General features: G+C 60.1%; 2 protein-coding genes across 2 annotated transcripts in view; both read right to left on the reverse strand.

Moving 5' to 3' along the window:
• Positions 1–8,843, reverse strand: part of PHACTR4 (phosphatase and actin regulator 4) — a 67,138-nt gene extending 58,295 nt beyond the window's left edge. Inside the window, exon 1 of the mRNA XM_032202372.1 lies at positions 8,815–8,843. The gene's annotated coding sequence lies outside the window, so the exon portion shown is untranslated. The remainder of the gene's footprint in view (positions 1–8,814) is intronic.
• Positions 8,844–16,852: 8,009 nt separating this feature from the next.
• SESN2 (sestrin 2) lies at positions 16,853–19,602 on the reverse strand. Its single transcript, XM_032202357.1, has 7 exons — positions 19,443–19,602; positions 18,370–18,597; positions 17,992–18,166; positions 17,748–17,863; positions 17,346–17,536; positions 17,051–17,195; positions 16,853–16,939 (listed from the first exon to the last, which is right to left on the reverse strand). Exons 1-7 carry the CDS (start codon positions 19,554–19,556, stop codon positions 16,853–16,855), a joined length of 1,056 nt encoding a protein of 351 aa, XP_032058248.1. The 5' UTR covers positions 19,557–19,602.
• Between the last annotated feature and the right edge of the window lie 2,495 nt (positions 19,603–22,097).

Genomic DNA, 22,097 nt, shown 5'->3' on the forward strand with positions numbered 1-22,097 from the left:
TCATGTTACCTGCAATGCCTCCGAGCAGCAGGAAAAGCCTCTCTGCACCTGAAACCCCAAGGAACAGGCACAGAAGGTTGTCCCCAGCCACACCACAAAGGGAAGCACTGAGCAGCCTGCTGGCACACACCTCCCTGTGTGTCACAGACCCCGACTGCTTTGCCGGCACTTACAAACAGCCGTTTAACCCAATACACCCATGGGACACGGGCAAAAATCAGCCTGCCGCCAGTGAACCTTGCATGCAGTTGAGCACCAGGACTTTTAACCAGTGTCTCTGGCAGACTCTTGACAATTCACCAGTTCTGATTCACGCAGATACAAATCCTCTCCCAGCACATTGCTGTTTCAGCTGCCCTCGCTGTCAGAGGCAAGTCCTGTGCCACTTCAGAACCTGAGGTTGGGGCCAGAAGGCTCCCTTTGTTTGCTTCTACAGCACTGATGCTCCAAAGGGAAGCGAGGATGCACAGAGTGGACAGTGGTGCAGGCAAACAACAGCACAAGCTGTCACACTTCTTCCAAAGCAACTGCTAATGCCAGACTCAAGACGAGGTTTTCATAGAATTCATAGAAGTTTCAAATTAGCAATTTTTTGTTGAAGCCCGACTCGCTGCTAGCATGGCCAGCCAGCTCCTGAGGACACATTCGGCTAAAGCACTTCTCCCGGACCAACACTGCAATATAAGCTCCACAACGCACCATATTTTGCCAGGACACAAGAGCAAGATGCTGCACAGCTTTAAATACACAAAGAAACCCTATCCTGCACGTTATCTTGATTATGCAAATGAAAATCCTTGCTCCTGGCACTAAGAATGAAGGCTCGAATTGCCTCCGCAGCAAAGTCACCTTGGGAACACCTAGGAGTTTGAGGTTTTCAGGAAGGTGGGGTTAAACAGCAGTTGTAAAGAGTGCCCCGACAGCGCGTGAGCCAACAGAAGGGACTGCATAATGCCAGAGCCTGAAGGAACGATTTGTGGAGAGTGCTGGAAGGACATGGCACCATCCACCTACGTGTGATCCAGCGGTTCTGCTACCTTGACTGATAATCAGAAGGTGGAAAGCCAAACTTATCACACCAACAGAAGGAATCCTCCTCCTGCATGTCCTTAGCAAGGCAGCACAGTACAAAAACTGAAGAAATGCTTGTGCTTAACGCACCACGAACACAGAACATCCTACACCATTAGTCCTATAAAAATCACTCATCAGCAGAAAACTTCCACGAATCAGCCACAATGTTCACCCCAAACCCGCAGTGAACTGCGAGCGAACTCCACCCTCTCGTTAAAGATTTCACTGCTATAGAAACTGTGATTAAACACGCAGGGCCATGAATCAGCTACCTGAAACAAAGGTACGCCTCCACCGACACGGGAGTGCCCAGCAGCAGGGCACAGACCGGCGTTGTGGGCAGCCCATGGGACCCCCAGCATCCGCAGACCTGTGGCTTTACTGAGATCCCACAAACCTTTAACATTCCTCACCTTCTGGGCTGCTTGGTTTAAGGGCCATAGGAAGGCTGGGGGAAGATGGCCTGGCTTAGCAGCAGGTCCCAGTCTAAGGGCTGAACAAAGTGGATTTAAAAGGAGGTTTCATTTTCCCCGGAGACTGCTGCTCTCAAATCAGAATAAATCTCCTAAAAGAAGAGATTACCCAGAAATTTACTAGTTAGAGATGTTAATATATCCAGTGTTTATTCAAGGCCTGCTGCTCTCTCCATGCAAGAGCATCACCTACACCATTTATATGAAAGGGAAACAGATGCCTTGTAGTTTCTCCCGCCACCTCCCTTTCCACGCTGAAACACAGCACAACAGCTTTATAAATACCACTTCCCGCGAGTAGCAGTAATTTACAGAAGAATCAAGGCAAGCTTGCTCTTATTACACTCGCAAAGCTCTGAAAAATCCTCCCCCGTAAAGCAACACCACCGAAAACAATACCCACGGGCAGATAACTCCAGTGTGAAGCCTGGCAAAGCCTTCACATAAAGAAAAAGCGCAGAGCTCAAACTTTAAAAGCACGTTCCCAGTGGCCAACACGCATTCGGACATGGTGCAGACGAAGAAGCAACTGCTTGAACGCCACTGATTCAGCCAAACCACAGCAGCAGTTACCCTCCACGCTGCTGGCCTTACCCAACGCAGGCGTGCGAGGCTCAGATAAAGGCTTCCTCCTGTTACTCACGTTCTCCTTCCTAAAGGCCGCATCGACACACCGCGCAACACGTAAGAGATGGGACCCAGACCAGTATAACCTGGCTGCTAATTACGGCCCTTAAGGCTGAGAGGCAATTAATATTTCCCTCTAGCTACGAACAAGAGCATGACTACACCCTCGCTAAGCACTTTTAATCTTGCGGAGGATGAAACAGGTACAGGAAAGTGTGGCTTGCCTGACATCAAACAGCACGGCAGCGGCACAGCTGGGAGCTAAATTAGGCCTCCTGTCCACCCAAACATCCTTATTTTCCCCGTGCTCAGAGACTAGTTGACGGGTACAGAACCCAGCCATTAGGGTTCAGATTGAAGGCTTCGTTCTGAAGCTAGAAGCAGATGGGAACTACTGATTAAGGTAATCACCGGTGTCAGCCTGATTCCGGAGATGCAGCAGTCTCGCAGCACTCCCTCGCTCTGCTTTCCAAACCTGCTGTGTTCACACAGCGACCTCCCTGCCTTGTGACAGCTTCCCAACGCACTGCAGCATGACCAAGACAGCCCCAAAAGCTTGCTTGGTGAATTCACCTGGAATACTTCCCACCTTCTCTCCACCAACGCCTCCAGAAGACACGGCGGGGCTGTCACTTGGGTGCGTTACGAGACGAGGTGCAAAGGAGCCAGCCTGAATCCCGGCGTCAGGCAGAGCAGCTGAGCAGCCCACGCATGAGCAGAGTTTTCCAGCCTGGGCACTTCCCTTCCTGTAAACCCCATTTATCTTCAAATCCAGAAAAAAAAACACACCGGTATTTATGAGACAAGTGAAACAGAACAATAACAGCAGCAAAACCCACTCCTTGTAACATCAGGTGCCAGGCTGAGTTAGCAGGTATGAATTTTGCTCCAGTTTCCCTGCTCCATCAGCATCCACTCTCTTAACTATCCTCACATTGCACTGAGCAGGTAACAGAAAAGCCAGATGGCCTAAAGCCACAGCTAATTTCAAAACTGCTGTAAAACAGCACAAGCCAAGACAGCCCGACAGCACTCATCTGACAATTCCACCCCAAAGGTTGATATTGCTCTAAAAAGGCGCAGCTGAGCCAAGAGAAATCATGTTTAAACATGCCTGCAATCTCACTGTTGGCTTTTTTTAGTCAATCATTACGGGACTGTACATTAGAAGCTGATTTGGAGGTACAAGATGAAAAATTCTGTGCCCTTGCTCACCTGTGGGCCTGATCCACAGCCAGGAGGAACAGGATCCAGGTCAAGTTAAAGCAGGATACGAGCCCTAATTTACCTCTCAGCACAAGGTAAATGAAGTCTCAGTGACCCTACAGGGACCATGCCCCTTTCTCTCCTGCTACTAATCAGAGATCTAAGGGAATAAGAGTTTGCTTCTAATTATTTGCTCTCTTTTGGCACCAAACACCCTTTACAAGGGAACAAACCCCAGTGGACTTTTCCTACTTCTGCCATTTCCTACCCAACAGCAAATTAGACCTGGTTTGCACCAGACAGGCTACACTTAATACCCCCAACAAGACGAATGCTGGCAGCACAAATCAGCTGGCATACCCCTTAGTGTCCTCTGCTAGGTCCCAGCTGATGAAGACTCCCCAGGGTGCCCTGTGCATGGATCAGCAACCAAAATTCTGCAGGTCCCACAATTGCTGCTGCCCACACTGCGATGGAGCAGCTTGGAAATGGGTTCCCAGAGAACCCGAGGCAGCCAGAGCCCAATCCAAATTCTCTGTCCCTGCAGAAACCTGCTGAAATTTCCCACACCAGGATCAGCAGGCTCACTGACGATGGCCATACCTGCAAACCCGCTTCCCGCAGATCCTGACAACACACCAAAACCTTTTGAGCAGCTTTGGAGATCCGAGTAATCAATAACACCCCCCCAGCAGCCCCTCTGTGTATCTGCAGGGTGGTCTTGCCAAGACAGAAGTAATATTGACAGGAATTACGCTTCCATCAGGCACTGCTCGAACAGACGACTACCCCCAGCCTGTACCAGTGACTTTTACTTGGCAGCACAAAAATTCCTGATTTGACTTTGCGAGTAGGAGAGGGAGAATTAGACAGGAGAACAACCGTCACAAAGGCATGTGAGCACAGCAGATGCCAAAGTCCCCTTAAAATTGGCTCAGGCACAGCTGCACGCTTTGTTCAAAGCTCACTCCCCGAAGGCGACGACCTTTGGCTTCTCCCCCATCCATAAGCACCTCTGGAAGCCTCACGTCCACGAGCAGCCTCTGTGAAGCCACAGGCACCAGAGCAAGTGGCAGGGAGTGCTGGCTGGCAGTCCTTACCTCCTGGGTCAGAACCTTTTTGGTTTTTTTTTTTCACTGGGACCCCCCCACAACACGGGGTTTGTGGCAGCAGAGCCCTGAGCAAGCCCTGGTGCTAAACGCTGCGCCGGTACGGAACAAGACGATGCCTCTCAAACCGTGAGCCAAGTTTACAAATCAAGGCTTCTCAGCAGGCCAATTTCTTCTTGCTTACGCCCTTGCAAGCTTACTGTCTGCAGGGCAGACAAGCAGACACCTTCACAAGGATGCACCCCTCCTGCAGACAGGCAGTCAATGAAGGAAGCCCTCCCGGACCTCTTAGGAGGCTGCTTCCAGCTTAAAATCGATGGCGGGGATTAATCTCCATCGATTTTAGACAAGTCCGTGGCAGCACATCTCGAAGGGGGCCACTTGTGTGGATTAGTTAGCTAAAGGGAAACCGGGCTGTCAGTGCCCAACCTGTCTGCCAGGGGGGCCGTGCTGTCAGCAGCAGCCTCCTGGAGCCCGCAAGGTGAGAAGGTTCAGACCCCTCAGTTAAATCCCACTCAACTTCACCAAAGTCCAACGATCTTCCCCAAATCTGCTTCCGAAGGCAGGCAGCTGGAACAGTCAGGCTCGGAGCTCAGCACAGGGGGTCGGGAAGTGCCGGGCTTGCACAACCCAACCTCATCACAGGCACCTTCTGTGCCCCACCATCCAGCAGACACGGTTAATTACTTGCTGATAACGCATCGCCTGGCTCCGCTTGGGAGCTCAGCCCCGCAGCTGGCAGGTAAGCCATCCCGAACTGTTTTGTAATCAGCGTGCCCAAAGCACAAACACAAAAGAAAAAAAGTTAACAATCTGTTTACCCACTCCCTCCTCCCACGGCTGCTGCTAGCCAACGGACTGGGGGGAAAAAAATAAATCTATTCCCAGGGCTGAGCAGAGAACACTCCTTTGGAGCGCTCTCAGTTTTCCTATCTTTGCCACTGGTGCTTGGTGTTACTTCACACAATCCACTCATTCAGCTCTGAGACGAAGCCCGTTCCTTTGGCTAATAGCATTAAAAGCCTCTCTCTGGAGATAATTAGTCCTCCCTCCCCCACCCCGTCCCCAGTGTGCCGTGGAAAGAGCACACAGTCCTGGGTAAACAAAGAAATTCAGCCGGCGTGCCAGGCGGGCTGGAGCTGGGCAGGAAGGCTGCCTCTCACCTCCCTATCTCGGCACAGCTGATAGCCAGAACCCAGCCGACACCACGGGCACCAGGACGAGCAGCACCTTCAGATTGGTGACCTCCTCCATCACTACAGCATCACCAAGACAATTCCCCAGTTGCGAGGAGCAGAAATGCCAGTAATTAGTCACCCTGCGAGGTTTTGCGTGGTCACCCCCTGACCACAACAGATCAGGACAGGAGGAAACGCGCAGCCTTTTACACCCATCCCAAACCCATCGGTGAATCACGCCCTTACAGACACAAAACTCCTCCGGGGCAGAGAGAAGTTAAGGATGTGAAAGCCCAGAAAAAGCCCTCTGAGACCCTGCAGGAGCCGTGTATCCCGGCTGTCCTATCCCCACGGCGCTGCCTCACCTGAGAGGCACGCCAGGAATGCGCCCTTTGCTTTGGGGGCAGGCTTCGGGGGGCGCCCGGGGCCCCCAGCCGCAGGTGGGACTGCCAGGGGGCCGACACGACCCCGCGCACAGAGGAGAACTGGAAACACTTCTCACCACGGCACCGACAAGTCAGCAAGAGCCACTAATTAAACGCCAAAAATAGACCTCTGAAAGGACTTCTTTCTTCCCCTCTCGACACAAAGCCTAACGCTGCCATGGCAGCGCATCCATCGGCTTTGCACGGGCTCCCATCCCGCTGGAAAAAATCCACACACAAACCCACACAGCACACGTACGTGGGACATCCCAAACAAATAAAAACTGAATCGGAGTGAGCGTGATGTGGGGCTCCCCTTCCCTGAGCTCGCTGTGCTCCCACCACCACCCACGGCAGCAGCGAGGTGCCGACATCACCCCCCGTCCTTGCGCTCCCTGCAGCCCCAAAAAAAACCACCAAAAACTGAACACGTCGAGGTGACCACGGGGATATCTGCCAACTTGTTTCATGCCCAGCCACAAAAAAATATATTATCAGTGCAATTTCCACAGTAGCACGGCCTGAAGCCCCGCTGCCCTGCACATCCCCTGCCAGACCCCGGTTTTGCACAGCTCCTAACTGAATGTTCAGCAGCGGCTGACAGACCTACAGGAGCTGCGGTGTCAGCGGTTTTTAACACACGTGATACCCCACCACACGCCAAACACAATGAAATTTGATCAAAATAGAAGCCATTTGTTTAAATACAAGTGATTTGGCTCCCCAAACTGTCATCAAATTAAACTGGAAATCAAATTAGCCAGGGACTGAATGAAGGAGAAGGCTGCCTAAGCACAGATCACCGACCCAGCGGCATGGAAACAAGGAAGCAATCACAGCCCCCTTGTTGGTGGCAGCCTCTCTGCCCTGCCCCGTGCCCTGGCAGGACTGACCCTCCCCATCTTTTAGGGCTTTTTAGGGCCATCCACCTGTTTCCTGGTGTTCCAGAAGGGAAAATTCCCTTACGAAAGCACCCTCCGAGGCACCACCTGAGAGCAGAGCGAGCCCTGCGAAAGCACAACAGACACGCTCAAAACCACGTTAATTTAGGACAGATCAGCTGCTTGTGGTGCTGTTGGAAAGGACAAGTTTAAACCAACTCCGAACAAGAAAAGGGATTTGTTACTGTCACCATCCAAGGTATTAATTTAAATTGGCACAGCTGCGTGCCAACAAGATTCCATCATAACTGGCCTTCTTTTGGCTGTATTCCCCCCACTCTCATTTAAGAAGGAATCTAAGCTATGTAAGATTACAGTTTTAGGTCTTGTCTGCTCTGAAGGGTAATTTGGATTAATTTAAATAGTGCGTTTGAAGAGCAACAGGCGTTTACACTGAAATCAGAGCAGGCAGAGGACTTTAATTACACTTCTGTGCAACTTCCACAGCACTAGCATGTCAGGCGAACTCAGCCGAGCCGATCCTGTTACCTGCCAGGGCAGCACCACACAAAACCTCAGCGTTCCCCTCGCAACGAGACCCTGTCTGGGACCCGATGATGTTTTCCAAAGGCAACTTTCAAGTTTACGACTCACTCATTCCTACCCAAGTCAAGGTTTCGTTACACTCTGGAGCAGAGGAGCAATCGCAGGCATTCACGTTTCTCTTCCTAGTTTGTGGGAACAACACTTAGGACGGAGAAGGGCTTTAAATTTGTCCCGGGACACGCAGCTCCTGCAGCCCTAACACCTCCTGGTGCCAGCCCGGAGGGGCACCGAGACCTCACCTGCCTCCACCTGGACAAACACAGCCGGGCGTGGGACGAAGAGGGGAATAAATCAGGAGGAAAGCATTAAACGAGCACAGTGGGAGCGTTTTAAGTTCCACACAGCATTGGGACGGGATGGAGCAAACAAAGAATTGGCACCGGGGCTGCCGCAGAGGGCAGAAGTCGAGGCGCAGGCTGTGACCACCACGGGACGGCACAGCCGGGTGTTGGCACTGAACGGCCCCGGCTGGGGGAGACCCAGGGGTGAAACAGCCCCCGGGCACACAACGGGGCACGGACCCCAGGATTGGGCCCAGCACCGGGGCAGGAGGAGTGGGACCCCCCCCAACCACCAAATAACCCCCCCAAGCCAGACTCAACTCCCCAAAACCCCTCATAACCCAGCTTCATCTCCTCCTAGCCCCCCCAGCTCCTCCTAACCCCCCTCACAACCCCTTCATATATCCCTTCATAACCCCCCAGCCCCTCCTAAACCCCCTCACCCCCCTCATAACCCCCCTATCCCTACCTGACCCCCCTTACAACCCCCCAGACCCTCCTAAACCCATCTCATAACCCCCCTATCCCTACCTGAACCCCTCACAACCCCCTCACGCCCTCTCACCCCCTTCTACCCCCTCCTAATCCCCCCATAACCCTCTCCTAACACCCCCAGCCCCTCCTAACCCTCTTCAAGCCCCTCACAACCCCCCAGCTCCTCATAACCCCCCCAGCCCTCCCTAAACCCTCTCATAACGCCCCCAGCCCCTCCTCACCCCCCCACAACTCCCCCCAGCCCCTTCTAACTCCCCCCCCACCCCCATAACCCCCCCCAATGCCCACATAACCCCACTCCTAATCCCCCCCAGCCCCTCCTAAACTCCCTCACACCCCCCCCCAGCCCCTCATAACTCCCCCCAGCCCTACATAGCCCCCTCACAACCCCCTCCCAGCCCCCCCCGAAGGCCCCGCTCGCAGCCGCCCCCCCCTCCCCGGCCGCCCTCCCGCCCTCACCTGCCGCCCGCCGCCGCTCCCCCGGGCCGGCCCCGCCGGAAGCCGGGAGGGGAGGGGAAGGGGGGGCGCGGGGCATGCCGGGAGTTGTAGTCCCGGGGGCACGGCCCGAGGGGAGGGGCACTGGGAGGGGACTGGGGGTAAAGGGGGGGAATGGGGGGGGTATGGGGGTAATGGGGGTAATAGGGGTTTTTGGGGTGATGGGGGTTTGGGGTGGGTGATGGGGGCAATGGGGTCTTGGGGGGGTAATGGGGGTTTTTTGGGGTGGGTGATGGGGGGATAAAGGGGTTTTTGGGGTTCTGGGGGGGTTTGGGGTGTTGAGGGTTTGGGGTGGGTGCCGGGGGCAATGGGGTTTTGGGGGTGCTGGGGATTTTGGGGTGCTGGAGGTTTGGGGTGGATAATGGGGGCAATGGGGTTTGGGGGGTGTTGGGGATTTTTGGGGTGCTGGGGGTTTTTGGGTCGCTGAGGGTTTGGGGTGGGTGATGGGGGGGCAATGGGCTTTGGGGGCTGCTGGGGGCTTGTAGTGAGTGATGAAGGGGGGCAATTGGGGTTTGCCCACGGGAGGGACGGGACACGGGGCGCTGGAGAGGCTTTATCCGTCAAAAAATGCAATTTGGGGAGGCGCAAACCCTTTGGCATCCCCCGGCTCCTCGGTGTGACCCCATTAATCGCTGGCCTCAAGCTGCCCCACAGATAAATCCTGGGGGCTCCGGGGGGGCTCTGCACTCCCTGTGGCACTGCGGAGCCCTGTGGGGTGCTCCTGGCACCTTGGGGTGCCTGTAGGGGGTCCCCTGAGGCTGCAGCTCTTCCCCACCCCATTTTGGGCTGTTTCTGCCCCCGATAAATCCCTTTAATTCTCTTCTGCCGGCCCCGGGAAGCACAAAGCCTCCTTCCATTGCTCCGACCCCAAACTTTACCCACCACAATCTCCCCATCCCCGTGCACCTCGTAGCCAAGCCCCCAACACCACACAGGAGCTGGGCGAGGCGACGAGCCCACCCCGGGGGACACAAACCCCATGACATCCCCCAAAATGCGGGCACAGATCCAGAACCAAAATTTTGGGTCGTGGCTTCGGCGGGGCGCAGCCTGCCCCCCACAACGAGCCCCAGGTCATGCAGCCACTCCACCCCGACCCGGACACAGCCCCCTGACCCCACAACCACACTTCTGACCCCAGTCTGGACGCAGCCCCCTGACCCCACAGCCCCCACACTGCGGTGTCAGGAAAAAGGACGAGAGGGAAAGGGGCTGCAGAGAGCGTGGGGGCTGCAGCAGGGGGCACCCCCCTTAGTCTTGGGGTCCCCCGTGTCCCCTTGCAGCACCCCAGCCCTGTGCCCAGCAGAATGGGGCATTTTGCTTGTGCCCCCACACCCGGGGCAGCCGTGGGTGTCCCCCCCAGGTTTGCTCCGCTGCTGGCTTCTGCAGCAGAGGTGGTGCTGGGGATGGGACGGAGACCCCAAAAAGCTGCCCCCACACCGCAGGGGAGGCTCCAAACCCCACGGGGATGGGGCAGGGCTCCGGGGGGGGCTTGGAACCTGCAGCAGGGAGCCAGGGCTTGCAGGAAAGCTGTGAAATGGGGACATGGGGACGGGCTGCAGCAGGGCTGGGGGCAGGTTTGCGGTGGGGAAGGTTTGCAGCAGGGGCGCGGGGGGGTGGGAGGGGAGGATGCGGGGAGAGCTCGCTGCGGGGCTGGTGGGCAGCAGGAGCACGGGGCAGGGCTGAGGGGGGGACACGGGACAGCAGGGACATGGGGCAGGAGGGACACGGGGCAGCTTTACAGCAGGGACACAGGACAGCTCTGCAACAGGGACACAAAGCAGAGCTGCAGCAGGACCACAGGACAGCAGGGACACGGGACAGCCTTGCTGCAGGGACATGGGGCAGCTTTGCAGCAGGACAGCCTTGCAGCAGGGACACAGGGCACCTTTGCAGCAGGGACACAAAGCAGAGCTGCAGCAGGACCACAGGACAGCCTTGCTGCAGGGACACGGGGCAGCAGGGACACGGGATAGCCCTGCAGCAGGACTACAGGACAGCCTTGCAGCAGGGACACAAAGCAGAGCTGCAGCAGGGACACAGGGCAGCAGGGACACAGGACAGCAGGGACACAGGACAGCTTTGCAGCAGGACAGCTCTGCAGCAGGGACACGGGGCAGCTTTGCAGCAGAGCAGCTTTGCAGCAGGACCACAGGACAGCCTTGCTGCAGGGACAAGGGGCAGCTCTGCAGCAGGGACACGGGACAGCAGGGACACGGGACAGCAGGGACACGGGACAGCAGGGACACGGGACAGCCTTGCAGCAGGACCCCAGGACAGCTCCGCAGCACGGCAGCTTTGCAGCTCTCCCTCAGCCCTGCCGCAGGCTCCCAGCGAGTGGCGCTGCCGACCCAGCGAAGCCCCGGAGCCGCCGGGGAGCTGCAGGCGGGCAGCGCAGCCCCAGCCCCCGGGGGGGGGGGGGGTGCTCAGCAACACCCCCAACCCCTCCCCAGCACCGGCTGATGCAACAGCAGCGGTGCCAGGCAGTGCTTCGAGCCTCAAACACGAGGGCAGGCAAAGAAATGCGGGCTGCAGCGGCCCCTCTGAAGCTGAAATCCCAGCTCTGTGCCGTTTGTTTGCTTTGGACGTGCTGGGATCGTCTGGCACCCCTCGCCGTGCCTCGCCCCCGGCTGGCCTGGAGCTGGGGACGTGGGGGGGGGGCACCCCAAATGGGGTGTCACGGCAGCCCGGTGACACCGCATCAATCACAGCCCCCCCACTCCCCTCCCCGGATGGCTCGCAGGCTGCCATGGCATCGATCCTGCCTGGCTGCTTGTCAGCAGCTGAAATGCTCCAGCAGCTCTCTGGGATTTACAGCTCCCGCTGCCCGGAGCACGCCGTTCCCCCGGGATTAGCCCAGTTTGTCCCCAGCGAGGACAGCGCCTCGGCTTCCCGGTGACAGCCAGCTTGTCACCCCCAAACCCGCGGCCAGCAGCTCGTTACCTGCTGCGAAGAGCACTGACCGACCCTACAAAGCTTCCCCTCTGTGCCTGCAAGGGTCGAGCTGGTTTCGGAGGCTCTGCTCCCCCTTGCAGAGGGGCCCTGACTCCCCCCCACCATCGGGACGGCTCCTGCTGCTCAGGGGACCCAAAGGAGCCCACCCCAGGCTGCCCCTGGTGCACAGGCTGGGTGCGAAGCTGCTTTCTTGGGTAAAACCCACCTGGAAAAGCAGTGCTCAGTGCTGAGAAAATGATGCCAAGTGTGTGCCCTGATTCCTGCACCCTGCCCCGCAGCAGTGCCCCAGGATGCGCACAGCCTGGGCATGGTGTGGGGCATGCAGGGCGGCGGGGCTGGCACCAGGCTCAGGAGGTGCCACGGGGATATTTGGGGCCACAGGGGCAGGACACGGTCCATTCCCATGAGCTAAAGCAGCAGCAGGGCCAGTCCCTCTCCCCCTGCCTGTCGCCGTGCCCCCAGCACCCCACAAAATCCAGCCGCGTGCTGCAACCACAGCTCTGCCTCCCCCTCTCCACCACGCAGCCGCTTTGCTTCTGCCCCAAACTCAGCACCTCGACCCATGGAGAGCCTTCAGGTGGCTGCTCCCCAGGATGATACAAGGGCTGCAGACATCCCCACTCCCCTCCACGGCCCCACACAGGACGATCCCTGCCCGGGGAATCCCTCGGGATGCTCAGGATCCCCCCCGGGTGCTGTGCTGAGCAATCAGGACCGTGCCGAGGGCAGCTCAGCGCACGGCTCTCCTCGGGTAACGCACATTTTGCGCAGCACTTCGGGCTCCATCAGCCTGAAAGCCCTCGTTCGGCACAGCCCACGATTATTATTATTATCTCCCCGCCGCATTGCTGCGTCTCCAACACCATTACCACGCCGGGCTTTGCAATTGAGGGCAATCGCACGCAATTTCGGCGCCGCGTTCGGGTCCCAGCCACAAGCCACAGGTAGGGAGGTTGTTAACACGCCTCCTGCCCTGCAAGGCAGAAAACGGGAGCTGCCGATAAACGGCACGCACACACCCAAATTGCAGGCCCCCGTTAGGTGCCAGGTGAGGAATTTATTAGTTTATAATCGTGAACGCCTGAAAAAAAATAAAGGAAGGGGTTAAAGCATTACAATGAGCCCGGAGATGAGTTAAAGGAGGCCCACGGCACCTGCTCGCCCCCCGCTTGGTGGGTGCTGAAGGTGGAAAGTGGAAAAGAATCAAGGAAGGGCCGGATCCTTCCCACGTGCCCTGGGGAGAAGCAGGGGAAATGCTGGGCGCCAGCAGAGCCCGCGGTAAATCCTCGCTGGGTTTAAAATAAGCAGGGGGAGGATTCAGAGCCCAAATGAGGGCTTGATGCTGAGGCCGAGTTATGCAGGATTTGGGGGAACAAAAGGGATTCATTACACCCAGCCACGCAGCGGGGCCTGGCAGTGAATGGGGGTGCCCGAGGGGTGCAGCGCCACCACCCAGCCCTGCTGGGTGCCCCTGCCAGAGCTGGCAGCTTGCAGGCACCACCAGGGACCGGCAGAAATTACAGAATGCATCACAAAAAGGGTTTTCCCTTCCTTGCTGTGGGATGGACATGGGAATTTGCCGTGGGGATCAGACTGCAAGCATCTCCCGGGGAGAAATCCTTGGGGTGCTGCTGGCTGGTGCGGAGGGGTGCTGGTGCTCAGGCAGCTGCCAGCCACCCCAAATACACCTGTGCGTACAGATACTTCACATATCACACAGATTTTTTGTATATAACGCATATTATTAAGCTCAGGATGTGTTTTTAAGCACTGGAGGAGCCGACCCAAGCTCACCACCTCTGCCCACCCAGCCTCGAGGGGCACCGGCCGCACACTGGCCGTGTGTTTACGGCCGCCGCGGGTTTGCCATAGCTGAGATATCCCCGGGGCTCCAAAATTCACCCAGCTCAGCTCGCAGGGCTCCAGCTCGGCTGTCCGGCGCCGGGCACGTCGCTGCCGGGGCCCCCCGGGGCTCGCTCCCATCCCGGACACCCGATAGCGCTGGCAGCAGCACCCGGCTGGCTCTGCCAGAAGCTGGAGCAAAGGAGATTTAATTTAATTTTATTTTTTTATTTTTTTTTTCTTTTTCTAAAGGCTCGGCCCCTCCCGGCTTCGTGATCAGAAGCGGCACTTTTAGAGGATTTTCTCCCGTTTGAACCAAGCGCTTCGGCTCCCTCAAAGGGCGGAGGCGCGCTCTGAATCCCCCCCGTGACCTTTTTCTGATGGTTGCCATTGATTTCCCGAGCTGCTCCAGCTCCCGAAAAGAGGAGATTTTTTCTCATTTCTTTTCAAAACCTGACGAGCAAATGCAATTATTTGCAGCTGAAATGCTGCCCCCAACCCCCCCCCCAGCTGAGGCTGGGCTGGCCACAACCAGAGCAATTGGGGGACCCCGGGGATGTGGCCGTGGTCCCCGTCTGGTGCCAAGCCCCGCGGGTCCCAGCACCCCAGGGTGCTCTGTGCTGTCCCCGGGGGGGGCCCTGATGGAAAAACAGCACCTGGGGGGGGGGGATTTGCATTCCTGTCCCCAGCCCAGAGGCAGCTGTCAGCAGCTCGGAGGCCGAGCACAGCCCCGGCCAGGGCTGGAAAAACTCCGGGAGGAATTTGGAGGCGGTGAGTCAGCGCCGCAGGGCTCAGCCCCAGCTGGCTCCGTGCACAAACACGGCTCCGTGTCCCCCCCCGACCCCCCCCCAGTACTCCCCCTGCACCCCTTTTCCCCTCCCCAAGCTCCGAGCCACCCCCGTGCCCATTAGGGCAGCACTGGGGCAGGATGCGGCCCCTCTGCAGGATGTCCCCAGACCTGCAGGCAGGGGGTAGGTGCAGGATCAGCCCCCCCCCAGGCTGTTATCAGTGGCTGCCAGAGGTTGCTGCCCCCACCCTGATAAGCTCTATGCTGGGGTGCTCCCGGTGCTGCTCCCCCCGGGGACACCCACACGTGGGTGAACAGCAGCACCCCAGGGCCTGGATTTTGGGTGCAAGGAGGGTGCCTTTGGGACCTTGGAGCATGGGGGGTGTGCTTTTCCCCCACATTTCTCCCCCCCCAGCCAAGCAGACACATTTTTCAGCCAGGGCTGCACCCCAGGAACCCCCCCACCCCATGCTCCACCAACATGGGGAGCTGAACAAGGGGAAAGGGAAAATGCACCTCCACCTTTTGGTTCTCTGCACGGCCCTAAACCCCCCCCCCATAGGGGGAAAGTGTCCCTCTGAGGCAGTCAGAAAGCACAAAATAACAATAATAATAAAAAAAGAACAATTTTATTTTTCAAACGAGATCTGTAGCAAAGTCACAGTGGCACTTCCATGCCCGGTCAGGAGTAAATACACCCAAAAAAAAAACAACAAAAAACATAAAACAAAAATAGAAATAACTTAACTGGAGCTACGGTGGAGCAGGGGCAAGCCAAGAGGAGATGCTGAGAGCAGAGGGGGGAGCGGGGGGGCTCTCCCCCCCCCAAGGCACCCCCAGGGCGACCCGCACCCTGGGGAAGTGCCCTGGCACATCGGGGTGAAGGCACGGCCCCCCCACAGCTGCACAAGCCCCTTCCCCAAGGACCCCCCCCCCAAAAAAAAAAAGGAAGGGGCTGTGCAGTAAAGTGCAGGAGGGGAGGGGGGGGGCACTGGGGGTCCTGCTGGAGGAGGGGAGAAGGAGAGGGGTGGGGGGGAGCTGCAGGACAGGGGTGGGATGGGAGGGGTGCTCCAGCCCTGACCCTTTACAAAACCTTCCCTCCCCCCCAAAAAAAAAAATCAGCCCCACTTGCCCTTCCCTCTTCCCAAAAGCCCCCCCAGATTCTCCCCAAAGCCCCCCCAGATTCATGCCCTGTGCAGGAGTGAGAGGCAGGCACTGCCCCTTGCCTTGGGGGGGGGACACAGGACGCTCTGAGCCAGGCTGCCCAAAAGGGACCTGGGGGGGGGGTGGGTGGCAGCAGCTCCCCCCTCACACACCAAAAAGGGAATTATTGCCTTAAAACAACGGTGGAGATGCAGGTGGTGAGCCCCACACACCAGGAGCAGCCCCCCCAAAAAGCACACAGGGGGTGGGGGCACCCAAATGCATGAGCCAGGTGTGTGTGGGGGTGCAGGATCTGCCCCCCCCCGTGCAGCAGCAGGGTGGATTTGGCACCCATTGAGCACCCCAGGGTGACACCCAACAACCCAGCCCTGAGCAGGACAAGGGCAGGGTGGGGGGGGGATGCAGCTCGCCTCCTGCCTAAAAGCTCAGCGTGGGGGGGTCACACGGGGACAGGACCCCCGGGATGGGGGGCTGGGGGCACGGAGAGGCAGGGCGGGGGGGGGACGAGGCTCCGGCTCTGCCCTGGCAGCAAGCAGAGAGAGGGAGCGGAGGGGAATTAGGGGCATTTTGGGGATTTTTTCACAGTTTCCCAGTGCTGCTGCAGTGGGGGGGGGGGGGGGTGCAGCCCCAGCAGCAGCCCCCACCCCACCCCAAAGGGCACGAGGAGGGGGGTAAAGGCACCAGGAGCTCTGCCACCCCTCACCTGGCTCCGATCCTGGGACCCCATTTCAGAGGCACCCCCAGCCCCAAATGTTGGGGGGCACGGGCAGGGCCCTGGAAGGAGCCCCCCAGGCACTAAGGGGATGTCCTTGGGGCACCAAAGGTGGGGGAAACACCGGGGTGAGGGGGGGGCTTGGAGCTCTGGGTGCTCCCCGGTGACTTTTGGCAGCAGCACGGCCCCACACCCCGTGGGGCTGGGGGTGGGGGCAGCCCCCCAGGAGCACGGTTCAGCTTCATCGGGGTTTGGCTTCATCAGGGCTCACCCCAAACAAGGCACGGAGTGGTCGAACACCCCCACAGCCCCTGGGGAGGGTGGGGGGGGGCACACTGGCACGGCCCCGGCAGCTTCACGGGGGTCCCCCCCTTCTTGGATACGGGGCAGGGGGCGTCCCCCCTTTTTTCCTTCCCCAGCTCCACGCCCCGTAAGGCAGGAGGCGATGCGGCAGCAAAGTCTTTAAGGCCCCGGCTCCCCCCCGTGTCCCCCCCCCCCCCGGCGGTGGGGGCAGGAGGAGGATGAGGAGGGAGCGGGGGCCGTCAGGTCATGTAGCGGGTGACGGCGCGCAGGGCGTAGAGAAGAGCCGCCTGCATGCGAGCCTCCAGCAGCAGCAGGTTGATGTGAACCTGGGGGGGGAAATAAAAAAAAAAAAAAAAAAAACACACAACGGGATCAGGGCAGGGGGCTCAGCACCCCCCCCCAGCCCCAGGGGAGGGGTAAAGGGGACGGGGCAGCACCTTCTCCGAGTGTTTGAAGTGCCTCCAGAACTGCGCGTACATGCGCTTGGTCGTCTTCTCCGGGTAGCAGGCCACCGTCTTGATGTAGATCTTGAGGCTGCGCTCCAGGAGCTGGTTCACCTCCCCGTAGTCATAATCATCATAGCTGGGGGGGGGGAAAAAGACACAGCACGTCACCCCAGCCCCCACATCTGCACACCCAGGACCTCCTCCAGCCCCCTGTCCCCTGTTGGCACAGGGTTTCGTCAGCCTCATCCACGCTGGGAGAGGTTTTGGGGTCTCCTCGGGCACCCACCGGATGCCGAAGACGCAGTGGACGTAGTTCCAGATGGCCCGGCGCAGCATGGAGGTGTCGACGCCGCAGTGCATGGCGATGGTGTTGTAGGTGAGGTTGTACACCACCTGGAACTTCTCGTCCAGCAGCTGCCCCACGTCGGGGTACAGGCGGTTGATGAGCGAGTAGCCGTGGTCCTCCCAGGTGTAATCCTGAAGGGGGAAGGATGCTGGGCTGGGTGCTCCGTGGGGGGACAAAATCAGGTCACAATCCCCCCTCCCATTCTGTTGGGGTCCCCCCAAATCTTAGCAGCTGGTTTCAGAGCCGAGGTGGCTCCAGCCCGGTCCCAACCCCGTGCACTGGGGGTGCCAGGACCCCGCTGTACCCCCGTGGGACGAGCAGGAGCCCCCACCCCGCACCCACCTGCGCACGGAAAGTGGGGGGCGCCTGCTCGCCCCGCCGCGTGAAGTCCTTGTAGCCGAACTCGGGGTCCTCCACGAAGCACAGGACGCTGGACTGCAGTGAGTGGTCGGCGAGGTCTGCAAGGCACGGCCGTGAGCCCCCAGCACCCTGCACCTTGCGCCACATCCTGCGCCCACCGCGGGGACCTCATCTCCTTCTCCCCCCCCCCCCCCCCCCCCCCCCGAGCTCCCCAGCCCGCAGGGACCCCGCTTCCCTCGCGCCTCTCTCTCCTCACCCGAGGGAGCCACCAGCAGGCTCTCCGTCTTCTCCAGCTCGAAGCGCGTGGCCATCTCCTCCTGCGTGACGCCCTCCTCCTCCTGCTGGCTCTCCTGCAGCAGCTTCATCCGCTCCATCAGCGCCTCCACCTCCTGCAGGGCGTCCTTGCCCTGGGGGGGGGGAGCAAGAGCAGAATTAATGCTGCTTGGAGCCCTGAGAGGTTGCAAGCACAGTGTGTGTGTCCCCCCAACGCCTTGCAAAGGGATGGAGCTGCTCCGGGCACGGTGATGGCACCAGGGGACATCCACCGCCCTACAGGGACACGCTCCAGCCCCCCCCCAAATGCTGTCCCCTTCCCTCTCCACACAGGGACCCCCTTCCTTACCCCCGAGCACCCCATGCTGTCCTCAGAGGCAGGGCTGCTGTCGCCGTGGGGCGAGGGGGGCCTGGCGCCGTGCCCCCCGTCCTGCTCCGCCTCGGGGTTGATGCCGCAGCCGAAGACGAAGGAGGCGAGCGAGTGGTAGTGGGTGAGCAGCACCAGGGCTTGCACCAGCTCCGCCAGCGACCAGCTGTGCTCCCCCGTCTTCAGCAGAGCCTGCGGGGAGGGGATGCGAACGGGGTCGGGCTCGGTCCCCCTACACCCCACAGCCAGGATAAGCAGGGGGGCGGGAGGGCGTTTGGGATGTGCCCCCCAAAAAAAACAAGGGACCTCAACAGGAGGACACCCCCAGCCCCCAAGCCACCCCTTCCCCATCCACCCAGCGCAGCACAGACCCTGCCCTCCAGCTTATGGACCCCCCCCAGCCCCAAAAGGGTCGTACCCTGGGACGTGGCCCCAAATCCCACATATTTTGGGGGTGTTGTGCCCTGGGGCACCCGCTCTCACCTCGATGTGCTCCTTGGTGATGAGCCAGGGCCGGTGCGCCAGCAGCTTGTTGATCTCGTTGAGGTTCCGCAGCTTCTGGGGGGCGCAGTGCAGCCCCTGCAGCCAGGCCGGGTTGCCCCCCACCTGCAGGAACTCCCCCATGTGCAGACCCACCAGGTAGGAGCACTGGTGCCGGGCTGCTGCCTGCGGGGAGACCCAAGCAGTCAGCCCCCCCCCAGCACTGCCCAGGGACCCCCCAACCCCAATACAAGCCCTTGGAGAAGCCACAACCACAACCACCCCTCCATCACCCACAGGGGGTTTCCTTGGGGATGAGGGTCCGGACAGGGGGGTCCTGCCCCCCAAAATCAGCCCCTAGCTGCCCAGGGGATGCGCACCCCAGGACCAACCCCAGAAGGGCTTCTCAAGCTTTTCGGGACCACCACCCCGAGGGGTGCCCACCCATGGGATCCAACACCCCCACACCTCCAAGCAGGAGCCCAGCAGACCTGCTGGGACCACACAAACCCCTTGGGGACCCCCCCCAAAGAGGCCGTGCCCCCCCCGGCGCTCACCATGATGGCGATGTAGTGGCGCTTGTGGTAGGGCAGGGGCCCGTCCATGCGCAGCAGGAGGTACTGGGTCTTCCAGAAGCTGCTGAGGTACTGGGGGTGCAGCCCCATGACCATGGTGATGTTGTCCACCCGCCCCGCCGAGACGAAGGCTTCGATCAGCAGCTGCCGCCGGCTGCTCTCCACGCCTTCCTGCAGGATCTGCGGGGCACGGGGGGTGAGCTCAGGACCCCCCTCCACCCCCCACCCCAAAACATCCGACACCTCCACGGGGCAGCACCCGGCGGTGGCACCCACACGCCGAGGAGCACCCAGCCCCTTGCGGGGGGGGACACACTCACCCCTCCGGCTGTGCCCAGCCAGCTTCCCCTCCCCCGGTACGGGCACCCTTGGGTGCCCCCAGCCCCTATTCCCGTCCCCGCAGCCCCATGGGGCAGGTGGCGAGGGGGGGTCCCCATGGCGGCCCCGCTCAGCGCAGCGGTGGTGTCGTTTGGGGTTGTTTGTTTGGTGGGGAGGAGATGGGGCTTGGGCCCCCCCCCCCCCCCAGCCCCGCGGTGACGAAACCCCGGCGTTATCTCTGCCCGAGGAGGAACCATCTGGGACGGCGGCCCCGCGATAGGGCTGCGGGGAGAGCGGGGGGTTTGGGGCACGGCCCCCCAGAGGGTGGGGGGCGGGAGGAGGGGGGAGCACCCTTGGGTGCTGAGGGGGGGTGGGGGGTGGAACATGGCTGCGTTAGGACAAGTGGGGAAACTGAGGCACGGGGAGAGGCAACACAGCCGCTCCCCCCACCCTAAAAACCTCACCCCCAATTAGGTGACCCTTCCCCATCCCACCCCCCACCACACACCCCCTCCCCACCCTTGGGTGCCAGCCCCCCCGGGGGTGCCCCTCACCAGTTAACCCCCCCATAACCCACTGTGCTGCCACCTCACCCCCTCCAGCTGCTCCCCCCCCCAGCGCAGGGACCCCACATCCCAAAAGCCACCAACGTGTCCCCCCCTTTCTCTCACCTCCTCCACGGGGATGAAGGCGCTGGGCCCCCTCCCCAGCTGCCGGGGGACTTTGATCCCTCTGTCCTAAGGGGGAGGGGGAGAAGAAGCAGTGGCATCAGTGCCGTGCCCGAGTGGCCCCGTGGGACGCGGGGGTGGCCCCGGAAGGGTGACTCAGGCCCGTGGGACACGGCGAGCCGGCCGGGCACCCCATAACCATCACCCCGGGGCTGTTGCATCAGTCCCGGCCGTGCCTGATGAAATCCTGCCGGGGTGTTGCTCTGCCACCATCCCCCCCCCCCGGCACGGTGGCCGAGCCCGAGGTGTGACACGGGGTGACGGTGACGGCAGCGGGACACGGACACGGGTGGTGCCGCAGCCCCGCGTGCCCCCCCGGGGTTAATTAATAATAATAATAATAAAAATCAAATCGGAGCCCCCGGGGGCAGCGGCGGGTCCCAGGCACAGCACGGCGTACCCAGCATTGGGGTTTGCAATTAGCACAAATTCAGCGCCCCGGGGGGGTTCCCGCTCACACCCCCGGCACAAAATGCCGATAAATGTCTGCACAGCCTCCTCCACTCCCCCGTTAAACCAGGAGCAAGCCACCAGCTCGGCTGCTTTCCCGAGCTCAGCTCCTTTTTAAAGCCCCCCAGGTTAAGACTGCACCCCCAGCACACTTTGCCCAAAGCCCCAATTCGCCCCCAAAGCCCCAATTCGCCCCCAAAGCCCCAATTCGCCCCCAAAGCCCCAATTCGCCCCCAAAGCCCCAATTCGCCCCCAAAGCCCCAATTCGCCCCCAAAGCCCCAATTCGCCCCCAAAGCCCCAATTCGCCCCCAAAGCCCCAATTCGCCCCCAAAGCCCCAATTCGCCCCCAAAGCCCCAATTCGCCCCCAAAGCCCCAATTCGCCCCCACTCTGCCCATCCCTAAATAGTGGGAGGGGGGGGGAGATGCACTCATCCAGCCGCACCCCACCTGCACAACGGGACCAGGTCCCCCCCAGCCCTCCTGCAGGAACCCCCAAAGCTGGAAGATGGGGACAGAGCCGAGCCTGACCCCCCCATCCCAGCCCCACGCCACCGCGCTGTGTCCCCCATACCCCTTTTGGGATCACAGCAACCCCCACGGGTGCCAACCACAACCCGGGGGGGGGGGGGGGGGGGGGGGGCACAGCGCCTGACCCCATCCTGCTGCAGGATCTGCATTTGGGAACGGGATGGGAAATTATGGGATGCGCCCGTGGACCTGCGGGAAGGAAGCTGCAGAGGAAAACCACAAAGCTCAACCAACCCATTCCCCACTTAGGATTTCAACTCCCTCCGAACAGAAACCTTGAAGAACACTGAAATAACCCCAAAATGCTACAGGAAGCCCACGGGCAGGGCTGGCACACCGGGCTGGCACCGAGGTCCCAGGGTGGCACCAAGGTGCTGGGACCTGCTCCTGGCCACCTCCCCTGGGATTTTGGAGCTCTGCTGCCCAAACCCAGGGGCAGCACCGTGGCCTCCAGCCCTTCCCCATCGCATCCCGGCCACCCCGGGCTAATGACCCGCGGTGTTTGGCCACCGAAGCCCAGCTCCTGCCAGCCCCACGCATCCCCTGCCTGCGAGCTCCGGAGTCCATCCCCGTGCGGCACCATGCTCAAAATAGCCCCGTCCTGTTTTGGT

The sequence above is a fragment of the Aythya fuligula genome, chromosome 23 (assembly GCF_009819795.1).
Source record: "Aythya fuligula isolate bAytFul2 chromosome 23, bAytFul2.pri, whole genome shotgun sequence".
Lineage (NCBI taxonomy): Eukaryota > Metazoa > Chordata > Aves > Anseriformes > Anatidae > Aythya > Aythya fuligula.